General features: G+C 33.6%; 1 protein-coding gene across 14 annotated transcripts in view; it reads right to left on the reverse strand.

Annotated features, from left to right (window-relative positions):
• Nucleotides 1-21,398, reverse strand: part of GPHN (gephyrin) — a 752,379-nt gene that overhangs the window by 152,965 nt on the left and 578,016 nt on the right. For all 14 annotated transcript variants that reach the window (XM_036906015.2, XM_036906017.2, XM_036906020.2 and 11 more), the window contains one exon: nt 9,543-9,585. In XM_036906015.2, the coding sequence (XP_036761910.1) occupies nt 9,543-9,585 (43 nt within the window). The remainder of the gene's footprint in view (nt 1-9,542; nt 9,586-21,398) is intronic.

The following is a 21,398-nucleotide window of genomic DNA, read 5'->3' on the forward strand; positions in this document are numbered from 1 at the left end:
CCCAGAACATGACCCTTTGCTAGAGGCAAATCTGTTTACATCACAGAATTCTGTAAGTATGCAAGAAGTTTTAGCTAGCTAGAGAAAAGAGGGTTAATACATGCACTGACAGTAGATATGCTTTTGGGTTATTCCATGATTTTGAAATGCTCTGAAACAGAGGGGTTCTTGATCTCAGCAAGTATTCTAATTAAGAATTTAGCAATTTATAGAACTTTCATGTGCTTTAATGTTTCCCAAGGAAGTGTCTATTATAAAAATTGGAGCTTAAACAAAATGGGAATATAGAGATTACAGGATATGCCTATACTGGTCTCGTGCAAGGCAGACAGCTCTCACTAACATTATAGCCCTTATAATACCCAAAGGAACCAAGTCTTTGGTTTAAAAGCAAATAGAATTCAAAGCCTCTATTACAGAATGCCAGTGAGCAGGTCCAGAGTCAGAAAAAGGTATTGGAGAAATCTGGATATGAATTGCACTTATGGCTGTTAAATAGCACTGAAGGACCTCAAATGGAATCTTGTAAAATTTTACATAAACTTACCCACCACTGAAAGAACAAATTTGCCACTGTACATAATTAACATTGATGAGAAAGCTTTACTGTATTTCATCTGTCACCAACATAAATTATAAAGGAAGGACATGGACAAGAGCCCAAACCTCAGGGTCCCCTTAAACACCTCCAAATGGAATTTCATAAAACTACTTTCTGTAGTGGGTTTTGAATATGTCTTGGTCATTATTTGTTTACTCCTGGGATGTTTGAAGCCTTTTCTTGTGAGAGAGCTATAACTCTAACAGCAGCAACATTTTCCTGATTTTGTGTTCCCAATGTGGGGAATTCTGACCTGTCTTTCTAGTAATGGAGGCACCTATTTTACTGAGCTTATTACTAAAAAGTTTTGTAAAGCCCTGCCCTTATTAAGAAATTTCATTGTCAATTTCACCCCTAATCTTCAGGAAAAGTAGAAAGAACAAACATAATTCTGAAAATTAAACTTTTAGAGACTACTGAACTTCTATGGCCTGAAGTATTTTATCTTCAATGCCAATGAGATCAAATCCTTCTGGGATTCATCAGGTCTCCCACATGGATTATTAACAGGCCAGTCCATCCATCTAGGAATATCACTTTTGATTCTAAATTCCCCACTATAGCAAGCAAATATGGCTAAACACTGCAAGGGATTTCATGCTATACATCAAGTCTTATAAACAGGTATGAATAGCCTTTCCTCAACAACCTTCTAAACAACATTTGAATGACCTAAAACCCAGAGGCATGATCGTTTGGAAGAGATATCAGAGAAACACAGCTCCGGAACTCTTTGGAAAGGACCTTAACAGGTACTATTAACAATTAGCACTGCAGTATACCTTCAAAAGTTTGATTCTTCAATTCATGTCTCTCAAGAGGCATAATCCATTCTTGAATTTGTGGAAGATATTAAGTTAAGTTTTAAGAACCCTCCATAAACAGACAGTCCTCTGAAAGTGACATCTTCTACGCAAGACCTTAGACCACATGAGATACAGAGAGTTTCCACCCAGGATCGATAGAATAGATAGCTGACTGCCACATTTTAATCTGCATTCTTTTGCTATTTTCTTCCTTTACCCCCTGGTTTAAGGCTTCTTTTAACTGTGTTATCTATAGCACCCTATTCTGAATATTGCTCTTTGAGTCCTTAATCATTCATTGGTACGTGTCTAATACCTGGCTAATATAGTTGACCCTTGAACAATATGGGTTTGAAATGCATGGGTCCACTTATATGTGATTTTTTTCAATAAACATGCTGTAATTTTTTTGGAGATCTGCAGCAATTTAAAAATATTTTTAAATTGTTCTCTAGCTTACTTTACTGTAAGAAAACAGTACATAACACATATAACATACAAAATATGTTAACTGACTGTTTATGTAATTGATAAGGCTTCTTGTCAACAGTAGGCTTTTAGTAATTAAGTGTTCGGAGAATCAAAAGTTACACGTGGAGTGTTGATTGCATGGGGGTTGGCTCCTCTAATCTCTGCATTGTCAAAGGTCAACTGTATTTACTTGTGAACTAGTTAAAACATACAGCTCAGCTGGTTCTTTACACATTTATCACTGGCAACCACCCAGATTCCTGTTCTACTTCCTAATAAGAAATTTGTTGGTTTTTTCTGGGTAACTGGACTCAACTACTAGATGACTTTAGACAAATGACAAACTACATAATAGGTCAGAGAGATGGAAAACAAAACCCCCTTTGAGATCAGCCTAGAAGACAGAGTTCTTGTCTCCACCAAAATAATACTCAGGGATTTTTTTGGTGGGAACTAGCTCTTATAACCAAACTTCAACAGAAATAGAACTTGTAAAAGAACTAGGAAACAATGATATATTATTTGGAGGCTGTCTCACTTTTAAACATCTTACAAGTAAGACACACTGCTTCTTTTTCTTTAAGATATACTAATGATCTCAATACTTAAAATTTTACTTTTTGGTGCCAAACTATTTTTGACAAGTGGCTCTAAAATGTTATAATATATTTGATAAGCACATAGGGGTATTTTGGCCAAAATAGATCATTGGGTGTCCCCCAGCGACTGGTATTGGATTTGGGGTATAAAAGCCTGCTGGTTACTACCCATAAACTGGACAGGAACTTATTACCCTGGTAAACTGATACCTGCCTTCAGTAGAACCTCCAAATTCATTTAGGATCTGTTTTAGCCCCTCATTTTTTTTTCTAAGAAAAAAAAAAGACTGCTAGGTAACTTAATTTTTTAAAAAGCAGGAAAAGTGGATCTTGATTTAATATTTGAAATCCTGGTCACTCAAGGGATATTCTGGATTTCTTACTTCCTTTCTCAAGCCAGTTTACTTCAAAGCTTTACAATAGTCCCAGTAAGTAGGGAGGGTACTACATACTATGATTCAGAGAATAGCAGGAAAGACAATATAACCAAGGCTGAAGGATTCCTCTCTTGAAAGCTTCATGAAATTATAATGGCAGTGGTTCAGCTGCATTAGTTGTAATATTGGCATGTAAAGGACTAATATGACGTTTTGGGTAAAATGTTTTTACATGCCTGCAGACTTCTCTGGGATCATTAATATTACTAAAAAGATTCAGGAAGCAAACAAAGGAGTGAGAAAATTAAGCAATTTGGCTAATAGCCCTATATTTTGTTCTGAAGGTTCCTTGGATTGGGGAAGAGGTATATTTTCTTGGCTTAATTTTGTTTCTTTCTTTCCCCAGTTTTATTGAGACATAACTGACATACAGCACTATGTAAGTTCAAGGTGCTCAGAATAATAACCCGGCTTTCATGTATTGTGAAATGACTACCACAGTAAGTTCAGGGAACTTCATCTCATATAGAAAAACAAAGAAATATTTTTTTCCTTGTGATAAGAACTCTTAGGATCTATTCTCTTAATAACTTTCAAATATGCCATACAGCAGCACTAACTATAGCCATAATGCTGTACATTAAATCCCCAGTACCTATTTATCTTACACCTGGAAGTTTGTACCTTTTGACTACCTTCATCCAAATCCCCTAAACCCCTACCTCAATCTAATCTCTTTTTTGATGAGCTTAGTTTTTAGTTGTTTTTGATGCCACATATAAGTAAGATCATAGAGGATTAATCTTTCTCTGTCTTATTTCTCTTAACATAATGCCCTCAAGGTCCATCCATGTTGTTGCAAATAGCAAGATTTCATTATTATTTATAGCTGAATAATATTCCATTTCTCTCTATCTCAATCACAACTTCTTTATCTATTTATCTGTGGATGGGCACTTAGGTTCTTTCCATGCAAATAATTTTGTAATTACAGCTATTGTAAATAATGCTGTTATGAACACGGGAGTGCAGATAATCTGCTCAACTAGTGTTTTCATTTCCATTGGATATATTCCCAGAAGTAGAATTGCTGGATCATATGGTAGTTCTGTTTTTAACTTTTGGAGGAACCTCCATACTGTTTTCCTTAGTGGTTGTACCAATTTATGATCCTGCCAACATTGCACAAGGGTTCCCTTTTCTCCATTTTCTCTTGAGCATTTGTTATTTCTTGTCTTTCTGATGATAGCTATTTGAACATGTTGGGTTGACAGCTCATTGTGGTTCTGATTTGCATTTCCCTTTTGACTACCATGTTGAATGCCTTTTCATGTACTTGTTGCCCATTTGTATACTGTCTTTAGGAAGTGTTTATTCAGGTCCTTTGCCCATTTTTTAGGTGGATTATTGTTATTGTTATTATTATTATCATTTCTGTGACTGAGTTTTGTGAGTTCTTTACATATTTTGGATATTAACCCCTAATCAGATACAGTTTGCAAACATTTTTTCCCTATTCCATGGGTTGTCTTTTCATTTTGTTGATAGTTTCTTTTGTTGTGCTGACACTTTTTAGTTTGCTATAGCTCTGCTTATGATTTTGTTGCTTGTCCTTTAGGTGTCATATCCAAAAAATCATTGCCAAGACCATGTAAAGAAGCTTCTTCCCCTATGTTTTCTTCTAAGACTTCCATTTACATTTATCTTTAATTGACTTTGAATTAATTTTTGAGAGGGGTGTAAGATAGGTGTCTACTTTCATTCTTTTATATGTGAATATCCAATTTTCCCAGTGCCATTTATTGAAAAGACTGTCTTTTCTCCACTGAGTATTCTTTGCTCCCTGTATTAGTTGACTGTGTATGCATGAGTTTATTTTTGGGCTTTTGATTCTGTTCCACTGGTCTAGGTGTCTGTTTTTATGCTAGTATCATACTATTTTGATTACTATAGCTTTATAATACACATATAAATCAGGAAGTATGATGCCTCCTCCTCTGTTCTTTCTCAGGGTAGCTTTGGCTATTTAGGGTCTTTTATGGGTTCCATATAAGTCTTAGGATTTTGTTTTCTGCTTCTATGAAAACTGCAGCTGGAATCTTGATAGGGATTGCACTAAATCTATAGATGGCTTTTGGTAGTATGGACATTTTAACAACATTAATTCTTCCAATCCATGAATATGGGACGACTTTCCATTTATTTGTGTCTTCTTTGATTTCTTTCATCAAGAAAGAAATTTGTGTCTTGTAGTTTTCAGTGTAGACATATTACACCTCCTTGGTTAAATGTATTTCAAAGTATTTTATTGCTTCTCATGCTATTGCATATGGAATAATTTTCTTTTGCAGATAATACATTTTAGTATATAGAAATATTACTGATTTTTGTATGTTTTTTGTATCCTGAAACCTTACTGAATTTATCAATTAGTTCTAACAGTTTTTGGTAGAGTCTTTAGGATTTTCTATATATAAAATCATGTCATCTGCCTTGCAGACTCTAAGAAAGAACTAGTGGTTAACTGAAGGGGAGGTGGGGGGAAGGGTGGGTAAGGAGGGAGGGAGAAGGGGATTGTGGGGTATCATGATTGGTGCACATGGTGCGTGTGGGGTCATGGGGAAGACAGTGTAGCTCAGAGAAGACAAATAGGGACTCTGTGGCATCTTACTACATTGATAGACAGTGACTGCAATGGGGTATGGGGGGGCTTGATAATAAGGGTGAATGTAATAACCACATTGTTTTTCTTGTGAAACCTTCATAAGAGTGCATATCAATGATACTTTAATTAAAAAAAATAGAAAAAAAACATGTCATCTGCAAATAGAGACAATTTTACTTATTCCTTTCCAAATCTGATGCCTTTCCTTTCATTTTCTTGCCTGACTGTTCTGGCTAGGGCTTCCAATAGTATGGTGAATAGGAATGGTGAGAATGGGCATCCTTATCTTGTTCCTTTGTCTTGATCTTAAAGGAAGAGCTTTCAAACTGTCACCATCAAGAAAGATTGACATTAGCTGTGAGCTTGTTATATACAGTCTTTATTATGTTCAGGTACATTCCTTCTGTACCTACCTTGTCAAGAGTTTTTAACATGAACAAATACTGAATTTTGTCAAGTGCTTTTTCTGTGTCTATTAATATGATTATATGACTTTTTCCTTTCATTCTATTAATGTGATTCATTACACTTATTTATTTGGATCTGTTGAACCTTGCATTCCAGGGATAAATCCCACTTGATCACAATGAATGATCCTTTTAATGTGCTGCTGGATTCAGTTTGCTGTAATTTATTGAGAATTTATGCAACTATATTTATCAAAGATATTGACCTGCAGTTTCCTTTTTTGTAGTGTCCTTTCCTGACTTTGGTAACAGGGTAATGCTGGTCTTTAAACATGATTTCAGGAGAGTTACCTCCTCTTCAACTTTTTGGAAGAGTTTGAGAGGGATTGACGTTAATTCTTCTTTAAATGTTTCATAAAATTCACTGGTGAAGACATCTGGTCCTTGCATTTCTGCTTTGGGAGATTTTAATTATGGACTCAATTTCCTTATTAGTAATCAGTCTGTTCATATTTTCTATTTATTCCTGATTTTGTCTTTGTGGACTGTATGTGTCTAAGAATTTTTTCATTTCTTCTGGGTTTCCAGTTTGTTGGCATATAGTTGTTCTTGTCTTAATTTTGGATAGTCTTGGTTCCTGGCTGAGAAAGAACTATAAACTCTGATTATAATTCTTCTTACATTTGTGTAGCAGGGTTCAGAAATAAGATCTCCATTGTCCTAAATGATACTCTATGGCTGCTGTCTCATCAGAAGTTCAATAAATGATCATTCAACAACACAGGAAACCTTGACACATATGAAGGTTGAAACAACTTCCTTAGTTGATGTACTACTGTGATTTCTTATGTAGGGATGAAGCTCTGGATCTGGATTAATCCCATTCTCTGCTGCTATTGATCTTTCAGTTCACACTGAAGACTGACAACAATAAGAACTGATACCTGAAACCATCTATAACCATATCGGTTATAATGTCTTCATTAGTATAACATTACTATTCCACTTTCTTAACATAACTATTCCAGAAAATTCTTTCCTGGATAATAAAAACTGTAAACTGTATTGCTCATTCCAGAAACTTCTTAAATAGAAAATATCCAAAGACAATTTATGCTCCAAGATTCTCAGAGCCTTGCTGTGTCCATGAGTCCTAAATGATTATGTAATGATCCTTATTTAATTCTAATCAAGTCACAATACTAAAATATCTATTTTAAATCAAGCTTCAAAATCTCAAAAAATATCCTGAGTTTGCCCTTCCCTTTCTGACACTCTGAATCTGAGACTAAGACTTTACTGAAGTGGCATTCTCCCTTACCATAGTAAGAATAAACTCCATTTTACCATTAACAGGTTGTTTTGATATTTCTGAGGAACCAAAGGAAAGTTACCTGTTACTTGGACAAAGTTAGCAAAGTTAACTCTTGCTTGGACAATTCTAGACAAGCTCTATTAAGTTTTAACTTTGCTTTTTTTCTAGGATCCACTTGGCTTTTGTTTTGACACATTTTTATATATGCTAAAAATGAAGTTTATTATAGTTTTCTTTATGTTGGCTACACTTCGGAAATGTTTTCCTTGAGGACAGTTAATTCAGGAAATAAATGAAAAAAGGATAAAAGTAGAAGGAACAGTAGAGGTATACAAGAGGGATTAGTCACCTTGAATAGGTCACACTTGTGCTGAGTCTTGAAGGATATGTTAAGGGTTTTCTAGGAAAATAAGGGGAATGGGTATTTTATGCAGCAGGGGAACCAAAGAAACAGAGGCAGGGCATAGCATTGAGAGGATGGGGAACTGCTAACTGCATCTATATGACTGCACTGTAGTAGCACATGGCAAAGGAAGAAAATAAGGGAGATAAAAGTAGGCCAAATAAGCAATGAAATATTGAACTTAAGACATTCAGAGTAGAACAGCTCATGGTGATAAGAGACCTGGGTGTGGCTATGAGCATGAGTATGAGTTACTAAAGTGGTATTGAGAGGAAAGATTTAAATTTATAGAAGTCACAGAACTATGAGGCTATGCTGTAGGATGGGCTCTCTATGTGGACCTAAATGGCTATGTGGACCACCTACGTTACTATTTCATCCTAAGAAAACACAGTCAGAAAAACCTGGACCATCATGATGCTGATCCAAAGTGATTAATACCCAATAAACCAGTAACAGCATAACTGAAATGAAAGATAGTCCTAATAACACAAAGATTCATAATAGAGTGAAAAAGGGTTCAAAGAAATCTGTTCTCAGTAAGAAATTATTTTTGTTACTAATTACCATAATTACTACCAATGATCCATTATTATTTCAGGGTCAACAATAAATGGAAATCATACAATAATCATCATAAAGTTTCATTTTTAAAGTTCATTTATCTCTATTGCTTTATTTTAGTGAATGTTCAACCATCACTCTCCTGACTCTTAGATTTCTCAACCCTAGGTCTTAGTAAAGGATTACAGGACTTTACATCTCTTATAATTGAAGGGCATCTGTCAGATTCACATGTCTATGAAGTTGTAGAAACTAACATAAGTATAAAAGTTAAAAATGCTTGTTTGAATTTACTTTTACATGACTCTGAAGGTCCTGGGCAAACAATTAGAGCATGCTTGCCCATCAACTCAAGGTTTTTAAGCTGAGGTAACAGAATCACAAAATGGAAATACGAAAAACTTATATTAAAGAAAATAAAACATGAATGAATTTTACCTATTTGAAACTCCCCAACTGCTTTTTTGATTGTTAAATAACGCACATTCTAATGGAAATATAAACCACCTCATTTACTGAAACTTCCAGTGGTATAAGTATCCAATTGACCCATTTCAGTATGGCCCACTTGTACCTTTCTTGATAAAGATCAGGAAGAAGATAGGAAGACATTATTAATATCAAGTGAGAGTGAACAATATTAAAATAATTAGCATTTATCCAGCACTTTTCTCTCAGGATTCTAAAGCTTTTAAGGCACAACCTTCAATGTTACATCATTTCAAGGATACAGGTAAGGAAAAACTATTTATAGTTTGTTTTTATAATCTAGTAAAATGAATAATATGCAAAGTTAAATGACTTCCAAGTTAATATTATTATTGATCAAATGGTAAAATAAAATTAACATTTCTTCATCCGTGGTTCAGGGCACTATGTTTTAAAACATGCTGCCTGTGGTAAGATCTTTCAAAATTCATGCTCACAATATGAGTATGATGTGCCCTCTTAGAATCACTTTTTTAAAAGTCAGAGTCCTTAGTAGATTTCTGTTGTTATTATTTTAGTTAGTCTGTTTTCAAATAACTTTTTGGAAGTGGGGCAATTAAAGAGGGTTCTCCTCTTCAGGTCACAGAGGAATTCATTACTACCCTACTAGGAGTGCCATCAAAGTTCTGCTGTCAGCTTGCAAAAACAACTGGAATAGGGAAATATTCATTAATATATCGATACTAATATTTTTGGAAGGTGAAAGCCCCAATATTCATATTCTTGATATAAACTTTTCCCATTGCTCTTCTTCACTCTTTCATCAAAATATCATTTTTAGCTCTCCTTCCTGTTAAGCCACAAGCTCTAATTTGATAGTCCATCTGAAATGATGACATACTTACTTGCTCTGAGAATGTTCTCCTTGCTGCTGCACCTGGACTGGACCTGCAGAGAAAGCATAAACTCAGTATTCAGAGCTCATAATACAGATAGTCAGATATGAATGCAAACTTAATGGGCAAGCTCCTGAGGTCTAGAAGCAAAGGCTTTATATACTTATGTAACATAATGTTAGTAAAAATATGTTATATTTGTTCCATGTATCTTTTATTTATCCTTTCCTTACTTTAAAGAACTGACTTCTACAAAAAAATTGGGGGTACAGTATTTTAGGCAGGACAGAGATAAAATCAAAGGCAATTTTTTATTGATGTGTATTCGAAATTAGTATATGGAAAAAAATTCAAGTTACCACATATTAAGTTCCTAATACAAACCCTTAATTCTAAGTCATTGTGCATATCTCTTGACTTAGAATAATAATGCAATTATTATATAATAATAAAAAAGCTGTAATAAAATATCACATTTTCATTTTCAGTTAATTAGGGGAAAATAGGGAAATCCTCATATATAGTATTTGGGGTTTTAATGATATTTGTTATTGATTATAATAATTGGTTATAATATTGGTTTGGTTATAAAGTTGTTTTCTTGCAAATCAATGAAATTCAATTTATTTATTTATCACTTCTTAGGTATGTATATAGCTTATCAATCAGAAGCCCTTATGCTTTGATTCAAATGTTTTAAGTTCAAGTGGGATATTCTTTTAAATGGTACAAAACTGTTGAATTCAAGGACTATGCTGGATGGCATTAATACTTATTAATTTCAGAGGAAACTATATTTAAACTTCATACCTCTTCTTCCCACTCCGCAGCAGCTTGCCCCAAATGGATATATGTACACAACAAATTAATTTCTATTGCTTAACACAATCTACTGTTGTAATGAAACAACTTATGAAAGGGATGTTGCAACTTAGGGTGGGTTATGGTTGTCCTTCCCTGAAAAAAACAATTGTTAATGCTTAAAGAAACAACAATAAAGAAAACCACAAACATACACACAAGAAACACACACACACACACACACCAAAAAAAGAAAAAAAAAGGGAAAAATAATTCCAGATGTTAAAGTTATTCTCTTTTGGCCCAGATTGTTTAATTAGTTTTAAATACACTAGAATGAAGAAGCTAATAAGGAAGATAATATTCTTATATCCTTTTATTCATTATTTTTATTGAGAAACAATTCTGGACCAAATGGGAAAGAAATTAATGATTGCTTAAAGAAAACAATACAAGGAGACAAGAGCAAGGAAAAGAAAAAGAAGAGAGAAGTTTGAGGGATTAAATCTAGACAATAAAAAAGAAAGTAAGGGCTTATAAAAGACAATATATAAACACAGAATGTTCTGTGTTATTGAAAATTCATACAAAGAGGGTAAGAATGACTAATGAACTTGCTGCAAGATAAACAAGCAAGTTGGCGTACCATGGAATGAAAATAAGTGTAACTCTACCACTACAGCTTCAAAGGAGAAAAGAAATAAACACTAGTAGACAAATTAATAGACGAGCTTAATAAAGAGATAAGTAGATTTAAAAAAGTGATTCAAAGAACACAAGAGAAAGCTAAAATCTTGAAAGAAAAATCTGGGAAAGAGAAGGAAAAAAAAGGGGAAAATGTTGAAAGACAAAAACAGAGTTCAAAGAAGTCAAATGGAGGCCAAGAAAGTCTTCAACAAGATGTAGAAGCAGAAGGAGCCCAAACCCATGGCGCAAAACAACGTTTGCGAATGGAAAGCAGCTCCTCTGATCGCAATAGTTACTCTGAAGTCGTAGCCTCTATTCCTCCAGAGTTCATCTTTAAGCCCTTCCAATCTAGAGTGGAGCTAGTATATGAATAGAAACAAGAGATTTACAATGAACAGAGCAGTTCAGATGAGTAGTTCAAACTGTCTCACCAAATGTTTCAACAGATTTAAATAATGTCTAAATGGAAATGGTGGTGAAGAACCAGCTGGCTTTACCAACAAAATCAAACCAAACCAAAATAAAAAAACAATTTTTCCATTCCCTAGGCAGCTTAAAAATTAACAAAAAATTCATCCATAGCATTTTAATAAAGTAACCCAAGTTTTGCTTTGTGGCACCTCAGTTTAGATCTGTAGATTTCAAACAGTTTTGGAAGAGAAATTTGGATGATGAAAACAATTCAATTCCCTGAATCTGAGTATTTGTCTAGGTTTTTCAAACTGCAAACAGCAATATAACCAATGTTTTCTCATTTATATTTGGCCCAGATTTGAGGGAAATCATTTTTAAATTCAATGATTACATGAACTTTTTAGTGAGATCTTGAGAAGGTATAAAAAAATTGATGAAAATATTTTAAAAACATTTTCAATATTTATGCATGTGCAGATGCCCCTCTCTCTTGCAACATGAAATTGGTCATCTTTATAACATATACTTAATTTAAAAAATCTCAATATGAGGATTTTACCTAACTTGTAGTGTAAGGGTATTCACTTGAAAGAATAAAGTTGAAAAACAACAATTATGCTTGTACAGTCCATATGTATGGACTATAAAGAAAGTAACATAGGTCTGTTTCAAGTTTTAGGATATTTTTTTTCTTTCTCTTACACTGGCTTTCTACTCAATGGGGAAAAAAATGGTAAGTCTGAAAAACAAAATATAACCAAGATTTTGGCCTATTATCAAATTTGTAAGGGACTAAAAATGAAAGGTATGGTACTGAATTATCTATGACTTAATTTTATTGGATTATGTTATGTCATTACAATTAACATTTGACTTATGGTGTTGATAATTCCCCTTTCAACTGGAATCAAAATTAAAAAAATGTGTAAGAACAGTACATTATATTAAAGTCAATGGAGGAAATGAAAAACACCGAAAATACAGGTATTCATTTACTAATCAAGACTGCTTTCAGACATCAAATAACTCACTTAATTCATTTCAATATGTGTTTACATGTGTAATATAATTTTTGCTGAAGATCACAATGTCCATTAAGAAATTTTAAGCTATGAAACAGAAAACAAAAGGGGGGAGGAGAATGTGTAATAAATCGTAAGGGAAAAAAAGTGAAAATGCTTTAAACAAAGCTGAGAAAATTTTAACAAACAAGCACAATCTTTAGATACAGTTAGAGAAGTGACTTACCTTATGCTTAGGTCATAACAAGAATAGCACAGTGTTTAAAGTCAGCTCTTCATTATGGGAGGTACAATTGAAAGCCATAGGTTATAATAACATGAATTGCTACACAGAAATGAAGACTTTTTCAGCCCAACATGAAAAGCTAACTCTTATGGGAGAACATTTTGATTTATGTTTAATGCGATATGAAGAAAAATTGAGGGTGTAAACATCAAAACACATGAATTTTACATTAAGAGAGAGATGGCTCAATCTCTCAGGAACACAGAAGATTTAATCTGTGACCGTAATCTGTGACACATAAGGGAAGGCACATCACTCTAACATGGAAAGATGCATGCATAACGTATAACCATCCACTGACACCCCCTGCCCCCACCACATCCCACTCATAAACACACAAAGCCCACTAAGATACAGGAAAAATGTAGTGCCAAGCTGTTATGAAGTAAGCAGGACACACAGAAGCACAGCAGTGGTCATGTGATTTGAGAGGTGTTCTTCCCTTAAACCATCCCATCACCATGCTTATTTTAAAGAAGCCAGGAAAAGACCCCCTTCAATGCTGCAGTAGCTACGAGCCCCCAGCTTGAAGCTAGTGTGTGGAATTTTGATCACCGTTCCCTGGGATGTCAGGGGCTCTCCAGTGGAAGCCAGATGTGTAACACCAGTTAGTGGGGTACAAATGTGTGAATAATAAATATCCATTCCCTTCTGCATTTTACAGAAGTGAGGGAGGAGAGAAACAAATAAAATAAAACCCACGGTTTTTTTTAAAGGTTCATAACAATATAAAGATGTATAAATATTAAAATGGAGATTACATTTGATTACAGTTAACACAATTCAGATTTCATAAAAACTATCTCTATTTTGCTGCTCACCAGGCTAATTTGTATTCTTTTCCCTTGTAAATACTTGGAATAAATTTACATAATGTGGCTTATACTAAAACATTCTGAGCAGTTGGTCAGATGGGGTCAAAGTCAAGAATAAAAGAAGTCATCTTTGATAGACATTAAGAAAGCCCTCCTTCTATTTTTAGCATAATTTTACTGGCCAGGAGTCACATTTTAAATTAGAAATTAAGCTCATGTGTATCTGCTTACTTACGTAATACAAGATATTCTGTGGCAATGGTTTGGAAGGACCTAATTTAAGTTTTAATCTTTTTACATTTAAAAAGCAAACAAAAAGACTACCTATTTAGAAATTGTTACTAAGTTTCCAATGTAGTTTTTCTACTGTCACTAAAACTTAATTTAACATGGGCTGTTCCTGTCAATAATGGGTCACATTAGCTCATTAGAAAAAATTTCAACTTTGCTTTCTTATTATTGATGATAGTAATTAATGTCACTTATTTTTTGTATGAGATGTATTTTGATTCATGTGTGGCATGCAATTCATTAGCAGATTTTTAATTGTTCAGAGATCATTTAACTTATGTTAACTATTTTCTCTACCTTGCCCAATTCTTAGCAGGCCAGAATATTTTGACCTTCCCTTTAGCTTGTCTTGATTTTAAGCTATAAAGGTGGAAACAAATGTTAGTAGTTATTATGATTAGTGGAGCCATGACAGCTGTGAAATAACTGCAGTTACACATACTCCTCAGTGTAACTTCCTCATCAAGCTAAAAATGGAGGTTAATTCTAGTTTTTGACCCAAAGAAAGAAAGAAAAAAAATCCATTCATGGTTTTATGTTATCATTAGGTACTGACCAAAACTTTTTTGTAAATGCCACAGCCCTATAGCCATGTGTACTGGGAGGAATGCAAGCCATGTAATCTAAGGCATGGAGAAAAGTCTGAACTAGCTCTTTCAGAATATTCCTTGTACTCATGAGCTTTTAGGCCTTAGACAAGCCATTTTCTCTCTTTGGAATACTCCACTGATTATTTTCTGATCCAAATACTACTAATCCTTTAAGATCCAGCTTAAATTGTACCATCTACAAAAAATATTCTGCCAATTTCTCAATCAGAAATAATTTCTTCATTCCCTAAACTCTTTTAACAGCTTCATTGAAATACAATTGACTTGACATAAATTCACTGTTTGTAACTGTACAGTTTGATGACTTTTAATAAATTTATTTGGCTGTACAACCGTCACCACAAACTAGTTTTAGGTTTGCCTAAATTCTTAAAGCCTCTTCTCTGAACTTCTATTACAAGAGTTATCATAGTTACTCATATTCCAATTATTGATATCGGTCCTAAAACATAAAAGTTTTCAGAGGGAAAGGACCATGATTAATTGTCTTACATTTCCTACTATGTCAAATATAGTGCTTTGTACAGAGTAAACATTTGCTTATCTTAATGTTTGTTTATTATACAGTAATTATGGCTTTTTTCAATCTCAGACTAAAATTTACTTCTTATAGTACAAGTGTGATCATAGCTAATCTTGTACTATCTTAAAAATGATTTTTAATTAAATAGACCTGTTAATATTAAGAAAAACATGAAAAGTACGTAAATTATACTTAAGAAATATCTGGGTACCCTGCAGTATGATCTTAAAAACTTGGAAAACACATTCACTTTAGTGACATTTGGAGTTCAATATAGGTTATTCTATAATAAAGGTTTAAGGTCAGGTTAAGAAGATTTCTTATTTTCTAAGAGGATGGTATGGTCAGGTCATTAGAATGACAGAGATTTTAGGGAGTTTTGATGCACCATGGCCCTTGCAATATTAGTTTTTTTACCTTACTAAGCTTACTTAAGAGCAAACTGTCTCAGAAAGAACAAACTTCACTGAATACCATTTACTCATAGAAACAAAACTTAAAAAGAGGACAGGACAAGGACCTCATTGGCATTTACTCAGATTACTTGTCTCTTTAGCCTACTCAGAAACAGAAGGATAGAAAATTTGACTTAAACATCAAGCCAACAACTCTACAATCTCCAACTCTTTTAAGTCGATTTCTTTCTCTTCTCACTTCTTACAGCAAAAATGGAGAATTGATATAGAAAAGGTCTCTTCTGGAGACCCACTCATTCATTTTAATTTATTTATTAGGAAAATAAATTTATTACTTATTTAGGATGAAACAAATATTTGGTTCATCTGAGTCAAGACAACTCATTGTGTTTAGATTTATGTTATCACAACACATATTCAACTAAAGAACTCAGAGCTCGGTTTATTTATGACATGAAAGGCAGCATGATAAAGGGAATAACCTGTGGTGTCCAGTGGTATTGTTTCTGATATTGGTTTTCCCTTTTCCTAGCTGTGTGACCTTAGATATGACATTCAACATTTTGGAAGTTTTAATTTCTTTATTCATAAAATAGGGAAAATTAAATAGGTTAATGTATGTGAAAGTAAAAAAAAGCAATTCAAATCGGAGTCATTATTGTTATCCTTATGTAGGTTTAAAAAGTCATCAATATTTCATATGGGTAGAATGTGAGGCATGATGAGAATAAACAATTTGTTTCAGATTATGCCATGAATCAGTGACAAGTAACAGAACACAATTGTCAATTTCTAGACTAAAGCTTCAGAAAAAGGTTAAGGTCTGCGTTTACCTCTGCAAGGATTAGTCTAATCCTGTGTTGTATGATTTCAGTCAAGTTATTTCCGTTCTATAGGGCTAAGTTTCCTCATCTGCAAAATGAAGATGTTTCCAGCCAGGGGTTTCAACTGAGAAAGATGGAGCCCTTGAGAGAACTTGTGGATAAAAATCAGGGGTCCATTCACTGGGATGGGGAAAAAAATTACAATTTTTAAATTTACCAACTTAACTGAATTTTATTAATTTCTTTCATTATGAGCTTATGTGATAAATACAGTAATATTAGAATTTACTGTTTCAAAGTATTGTGGATATCTTAAAATATTGCTCATGTTTTATCAAGATTTCAATTATGGTAGTCTAATGATTTGTTCCTAGATTATATTATTTAATGTATTTAAAAAGAGGCAGTATTATAACAAATCTGTCTTTATAGATATTTCGAAAGTGATTTCAATTAGCTTTCTTTGTAATCCTATGCATTTTATTTTATATACTTAAATAAACTTTTTTGAAAGAATTCTATTGGCTATGCCAGATTCCCAAGTGGGTCCATGGAAGAAAAAGGGTGAAAAAAACCTCTGACCTAGATAATTTCCAGGCTTCTTTTTATCTCTAGGATTTTGTGGCTCTAAGAAGCCTTTCCTGCCTCTATATGCTGCCCTTTATCAAACTATATGAAAGAAATCCTCCTTTTTTGAGAAAATTATGTAAAATTCTTCACTGAATTAATCAACTTCCCATTTAATAGACCATCTAAAAAAACTAAAAGCACATGGTTAGCAAGCAGTTATGAAGACCACAGGCTTAAAAAAATTTCTGCTTCACTTGCCCTATTCCTATTGGTTTAGACAATTAATGAAATGGAAGAGTCACTCAACAGTCATCACATTTAAAACTCGAACAGAAGGTAAACTTCCACATACACATATGCACATGCATGTATCTATCCAAAATTGATTTATTGCTTTTTTGCTGCTGACTGTTTCCCTTAGCAATGAGAACCATATAGAATAGGCATGTAGATGTAGGCGTGAAGGAAAATTGGTATAATGAAAGGAAGTTCGGGGAGTCGTACTGGGAACCAGATGGCCTGGATCTGAATCTTGATTCTATCATTATTAGCTGGGTAACACTGGATAAGTCATAATTTCTCTATGTCTCTGTTTTCTTATGTATAAAATGAGAATAATAGCAATACTTCTCTCATGGGGAAGTTGTGAAGAAAATGAGATAATATGTGTAAAGTGTTTGCTTGGAAGAGTGGCTCAGAATGAACAGTTTATGAATACTAGCTATTACTATGTTTGTTATTTTTACCATAAGGCTAGAAACCCGTGCATACAATGAATCCTTCTTTAAGCACATACAGAGCAGGACATTTTGCTAGGTACGTGACCTTGGCTCAAGTACTGTTTAAGCATTAGTTCCCACATTTACAAGAATCAGAATGACACCATTCATTTACCGAACAAATACTTTTTGAGCACCTAATCATTGCCAGGCTCTGATCTAGGTGCAAAGTGTAAAACATGAACAAGATCAACAGGGACCTTGCTACCTTGGAGCTTACATTCTAATAGAAGTAGACATATTTTGAACACTTAAACTAGTAAGTAAATAAATAAGATAGTTTTAGATACCAATAAGTGCTTATGAAGAAAATAAAACACGTACTGGGGTAAAAAGTGAATAGTGATAGGGTATAGCTATTTTAGGTAGAGTGGGCAAGGAAGAGTTCTTTGAATATTGGTATTATTTGAGTTAAGCTGTGAGACAGCTAGATGAAGATCAAGGAGAAGAACTTTCCAGACAGAGAGAATAGCTAGTAGTGTACAAAGGCTAATGCTTTGTTGAGTTTCTACCTCAAAGGATTGTTGTCAGAATTAAATAAACTAATGCAGGTGGAGCACTTGGCACTACACTTGACATTTAATAAAGGGTAAATATGTGCTACTCCTGATGATAATAATAGGGGTGAGAGTGATGATAGCTATGATGATTATGCTACTAATTGGAACTACTGTTCTCAATCCTTCCTAGACTGAAACTGTTTACAACCTCTTCTAGACCAAAGAGAATATTGCAATTTGTTAGAAGGGCCAAAGATGGGTAGTAAAAAGAGACATAATAGGTGTTCAGACTTAGGTTTCCAGCTAAAACAGAGAAAAAAATCTCTTTTGGAGAGAATTTGGTATTTCATAAAAATCAACGAAGCCACCTCTGACACAATTTTTTGTTTATTGAAGTTTTACTATATATTTCTGCATAAAAGCTCTTGTGAAACCATATTGCTATTAATCCATGATAGTTACTATACTTGTATTTTCCAGACAGTATACCTGTATTTAACTGGAAGTTTTATGGTGTTTTAAAAGATTATAAAAAAAATACATCCATAGTATATAATAATCATCAAAGTAGTGAAAGCTGAGTTATAAAGTATTTCTACTCTTAACAATCAATCATCAGAACCCATGTCCAAACTACATTAAGTTTCATTTGGAACAGAATGATGTTATAAATTGTGCCAGGGGGTGTTTAGTGTTTTTTGTTTATTTTGCATCCCTGTTTGTTCCTTTTTATTTCTAGTATAGATCTATGGCACAGAGGCTTTTGGTTGGGATCATTAAGAGCAGTTCTTGAGATCTCTTGCCTACTTCTGGCCAGTTTATTGCTGTCTCAGCATAACAAACAGGAAAATGAACAAATATATATGTATAATATATAAACATATGTATAAATAGTATATATACAGCACATTGAAGGGGTTCAGAACAAGTCTTCCCATAATGGGTCACTTTTGCATGTGGACTATTTTGAGCTGAAGGCAACCAATAGGCTCAAAAGAAACTTTTACCCCTCCTTTAACTACCTGGAAGATTTTAAACTGGGGGTCTTTCCCAGAATGAGAGTTTTTACCATAGGTAAATTTTAGTTGAGTAACACATCTGTATGGCAGGGAAATGTCTGCTCTTCTTATATTTCTGTGAATTGCCCTCCTCCTCTTTGAAGCCCCAGGCCTCTATCCCATTCTTAGCTCAGGATAACATATATACCTCATTTTACCTTTCTGTGTTTGAACCTCTCATATATCTGGGGTTCCCATATGTATGAAATTAAATTTGATTTTCTGTTGTTAATATCTCATGTCAATTTAATTCTTAGACAAGCCAGAAAAACCTTTGACAGGTAGAAGAAAATTCTTCCTTTCCAACAGTATACATATATTGTATGTGTGTAACTCTGTGTGTGTATTCTATCTCCACTAGTATATACCAAAAATCATTAAAATCATGCTACTGATTTTATAAGCCAGTGTTATTTTAAAAATAAATATAAGCAGAAACATATAAGGGTGTCATAGGAACAAAAGGCTTAGAAATATCCTTAGAAATACAATACCATTCAAATGCAGGGTCAATAGATGCCATATATGTGGAAAGAATATATTTCTAATCTTTGTCATATAATGTAATGTTGTTATATAATGACAACTCTATGCAAAGAAATTTCAGTTTTGTCTTAATTCTTTAATTATAAAAATATGTTAAATGTACTAAAGAAGTTATAATAAACATTAATTTTGTTAAATCTAGATGGTAAATATATGGATGTTTGTTATGCTACTTATTCTTTACTATATATTTGAAATATTTCATTTAAAAATGAGGACAGTACAAAAAGAGAAAGAGAAAAAAAGGAACTGGTTCACCAAAGGACATTTATATGAGAACCTCTGGCTTAGATTTCTTGAATTTAGAATTCGGAATTATGGTGGATACTCTTCTGCTTGCTTTATTCCAAGAACAAACACAATGCCACTGTTTTCAATGCATATATTTTTCATTTTTTTCCCCCTTCATTAAGTATATATTGAACTGAGAATGCTGTTAAATTGTAACCACTGTCCTTGCCAGTATCACCATGAACTAATTTACTCCCTCCACCCTTCTCAGGGTTGCTTTTAGGTGGCCTTGTTGTGCTTTGAGTTGCTCAGTTGTCATATGAGGAATACAATCAAGTCAAACTCTGCAGAGACTCATCCAGTGCTTTCTGACTCTTAAATCTTATATACCAGCTGTTCTTAAAATTTTTGCACATAGGGAACTTTTCAATAATTCTTCCTTCTATAAATGCTTCTCTATTCTTTATTTACCCTACATTCCCTATAGAACTCTCTACTTTCTTCTCTCCTATAGTTCACCATCCTTTTTATTTCTTTTTGCTAAATGTTAATAGCAATTAACATGGGGGAGTTCAAGGGTGATATTTTTATCTCTTTGCTTATCTATATTCTTCACTGAAAACCACACAAAAGTTATTGAAAATGAAAAATAGAAACTGCTGTTGAAAATAATAGATATTTGATTCTTTTTAAAATTCTAAACTTCAAACATTTTAGTACAAATATAAACTGACCATTTTATTATTTGTTAAAATCAGTTTCACTCAACTGTTGATAGATTTCTTCTGAACCATAAACATATCCTTCCTCAGTCCTTCCCCTCTGTATGTATCTTCAATAAGGTATTCAGGATTACTGACAGTCTGTCATCATAGAACAGCTGTGAAGCTAACTGGCTTTACAAAAAAATCTGTAACCTTGGACTCACTATGTTTTAGCTTAGCCAAGCTGCAAAATGCACATACATTCTTTCTATAAATAGTTTTTTCACAGGGTCAGTGTATGACTTAGAGATTTTACAGGTAGAAATATCATACCTAATTCACTTATGCTAAATTCATGCAGATTATCTCTCCCATATTCCTGTGAGCTAGTCAGTCTATAATTTAGGCACAGTAAATTATGACTGGGTCACCATATTTAAATACTCAGCATGTGTTTAAACACTAAAGCAACAATGCTTATCCCATTTTGTTTCTTTATAGCAAATTGAGATACACATATTCATTTAACAACAATTACTAAGGTTCATACTTTTTCTCACTGGCTGAGATGGGTTGGGTTATTATTCATTGAAAAGGAAAATGAAAACAAGAAACAGCTAGAGATAAAGAAGACAGGTAGTTTCTAATCACACACACACACACACACACACACACACACACACACACACACACACACACACATACACACAAGGAAAGGGAAAAGAAGCACAGAAAAGAGTGGAGTACAGAGAACTACAGAAGAAAGTGGGTGAATGTAAGTGAGGTA

Source organism: Manis pentadactyla, chromosome 11, assembly GCF_030020395.1.
Source record: "Manis pentadactyla isolate mManPen7 chromosome 11, mManPen7.hap1, whole genome shotgun sequence".
NCBI classification, from domain to species: Eukaryota; Metazoa; Chordata; class Mammalia; order Pholidota; family Manidae; genus Manis; species Manis pentadactyla.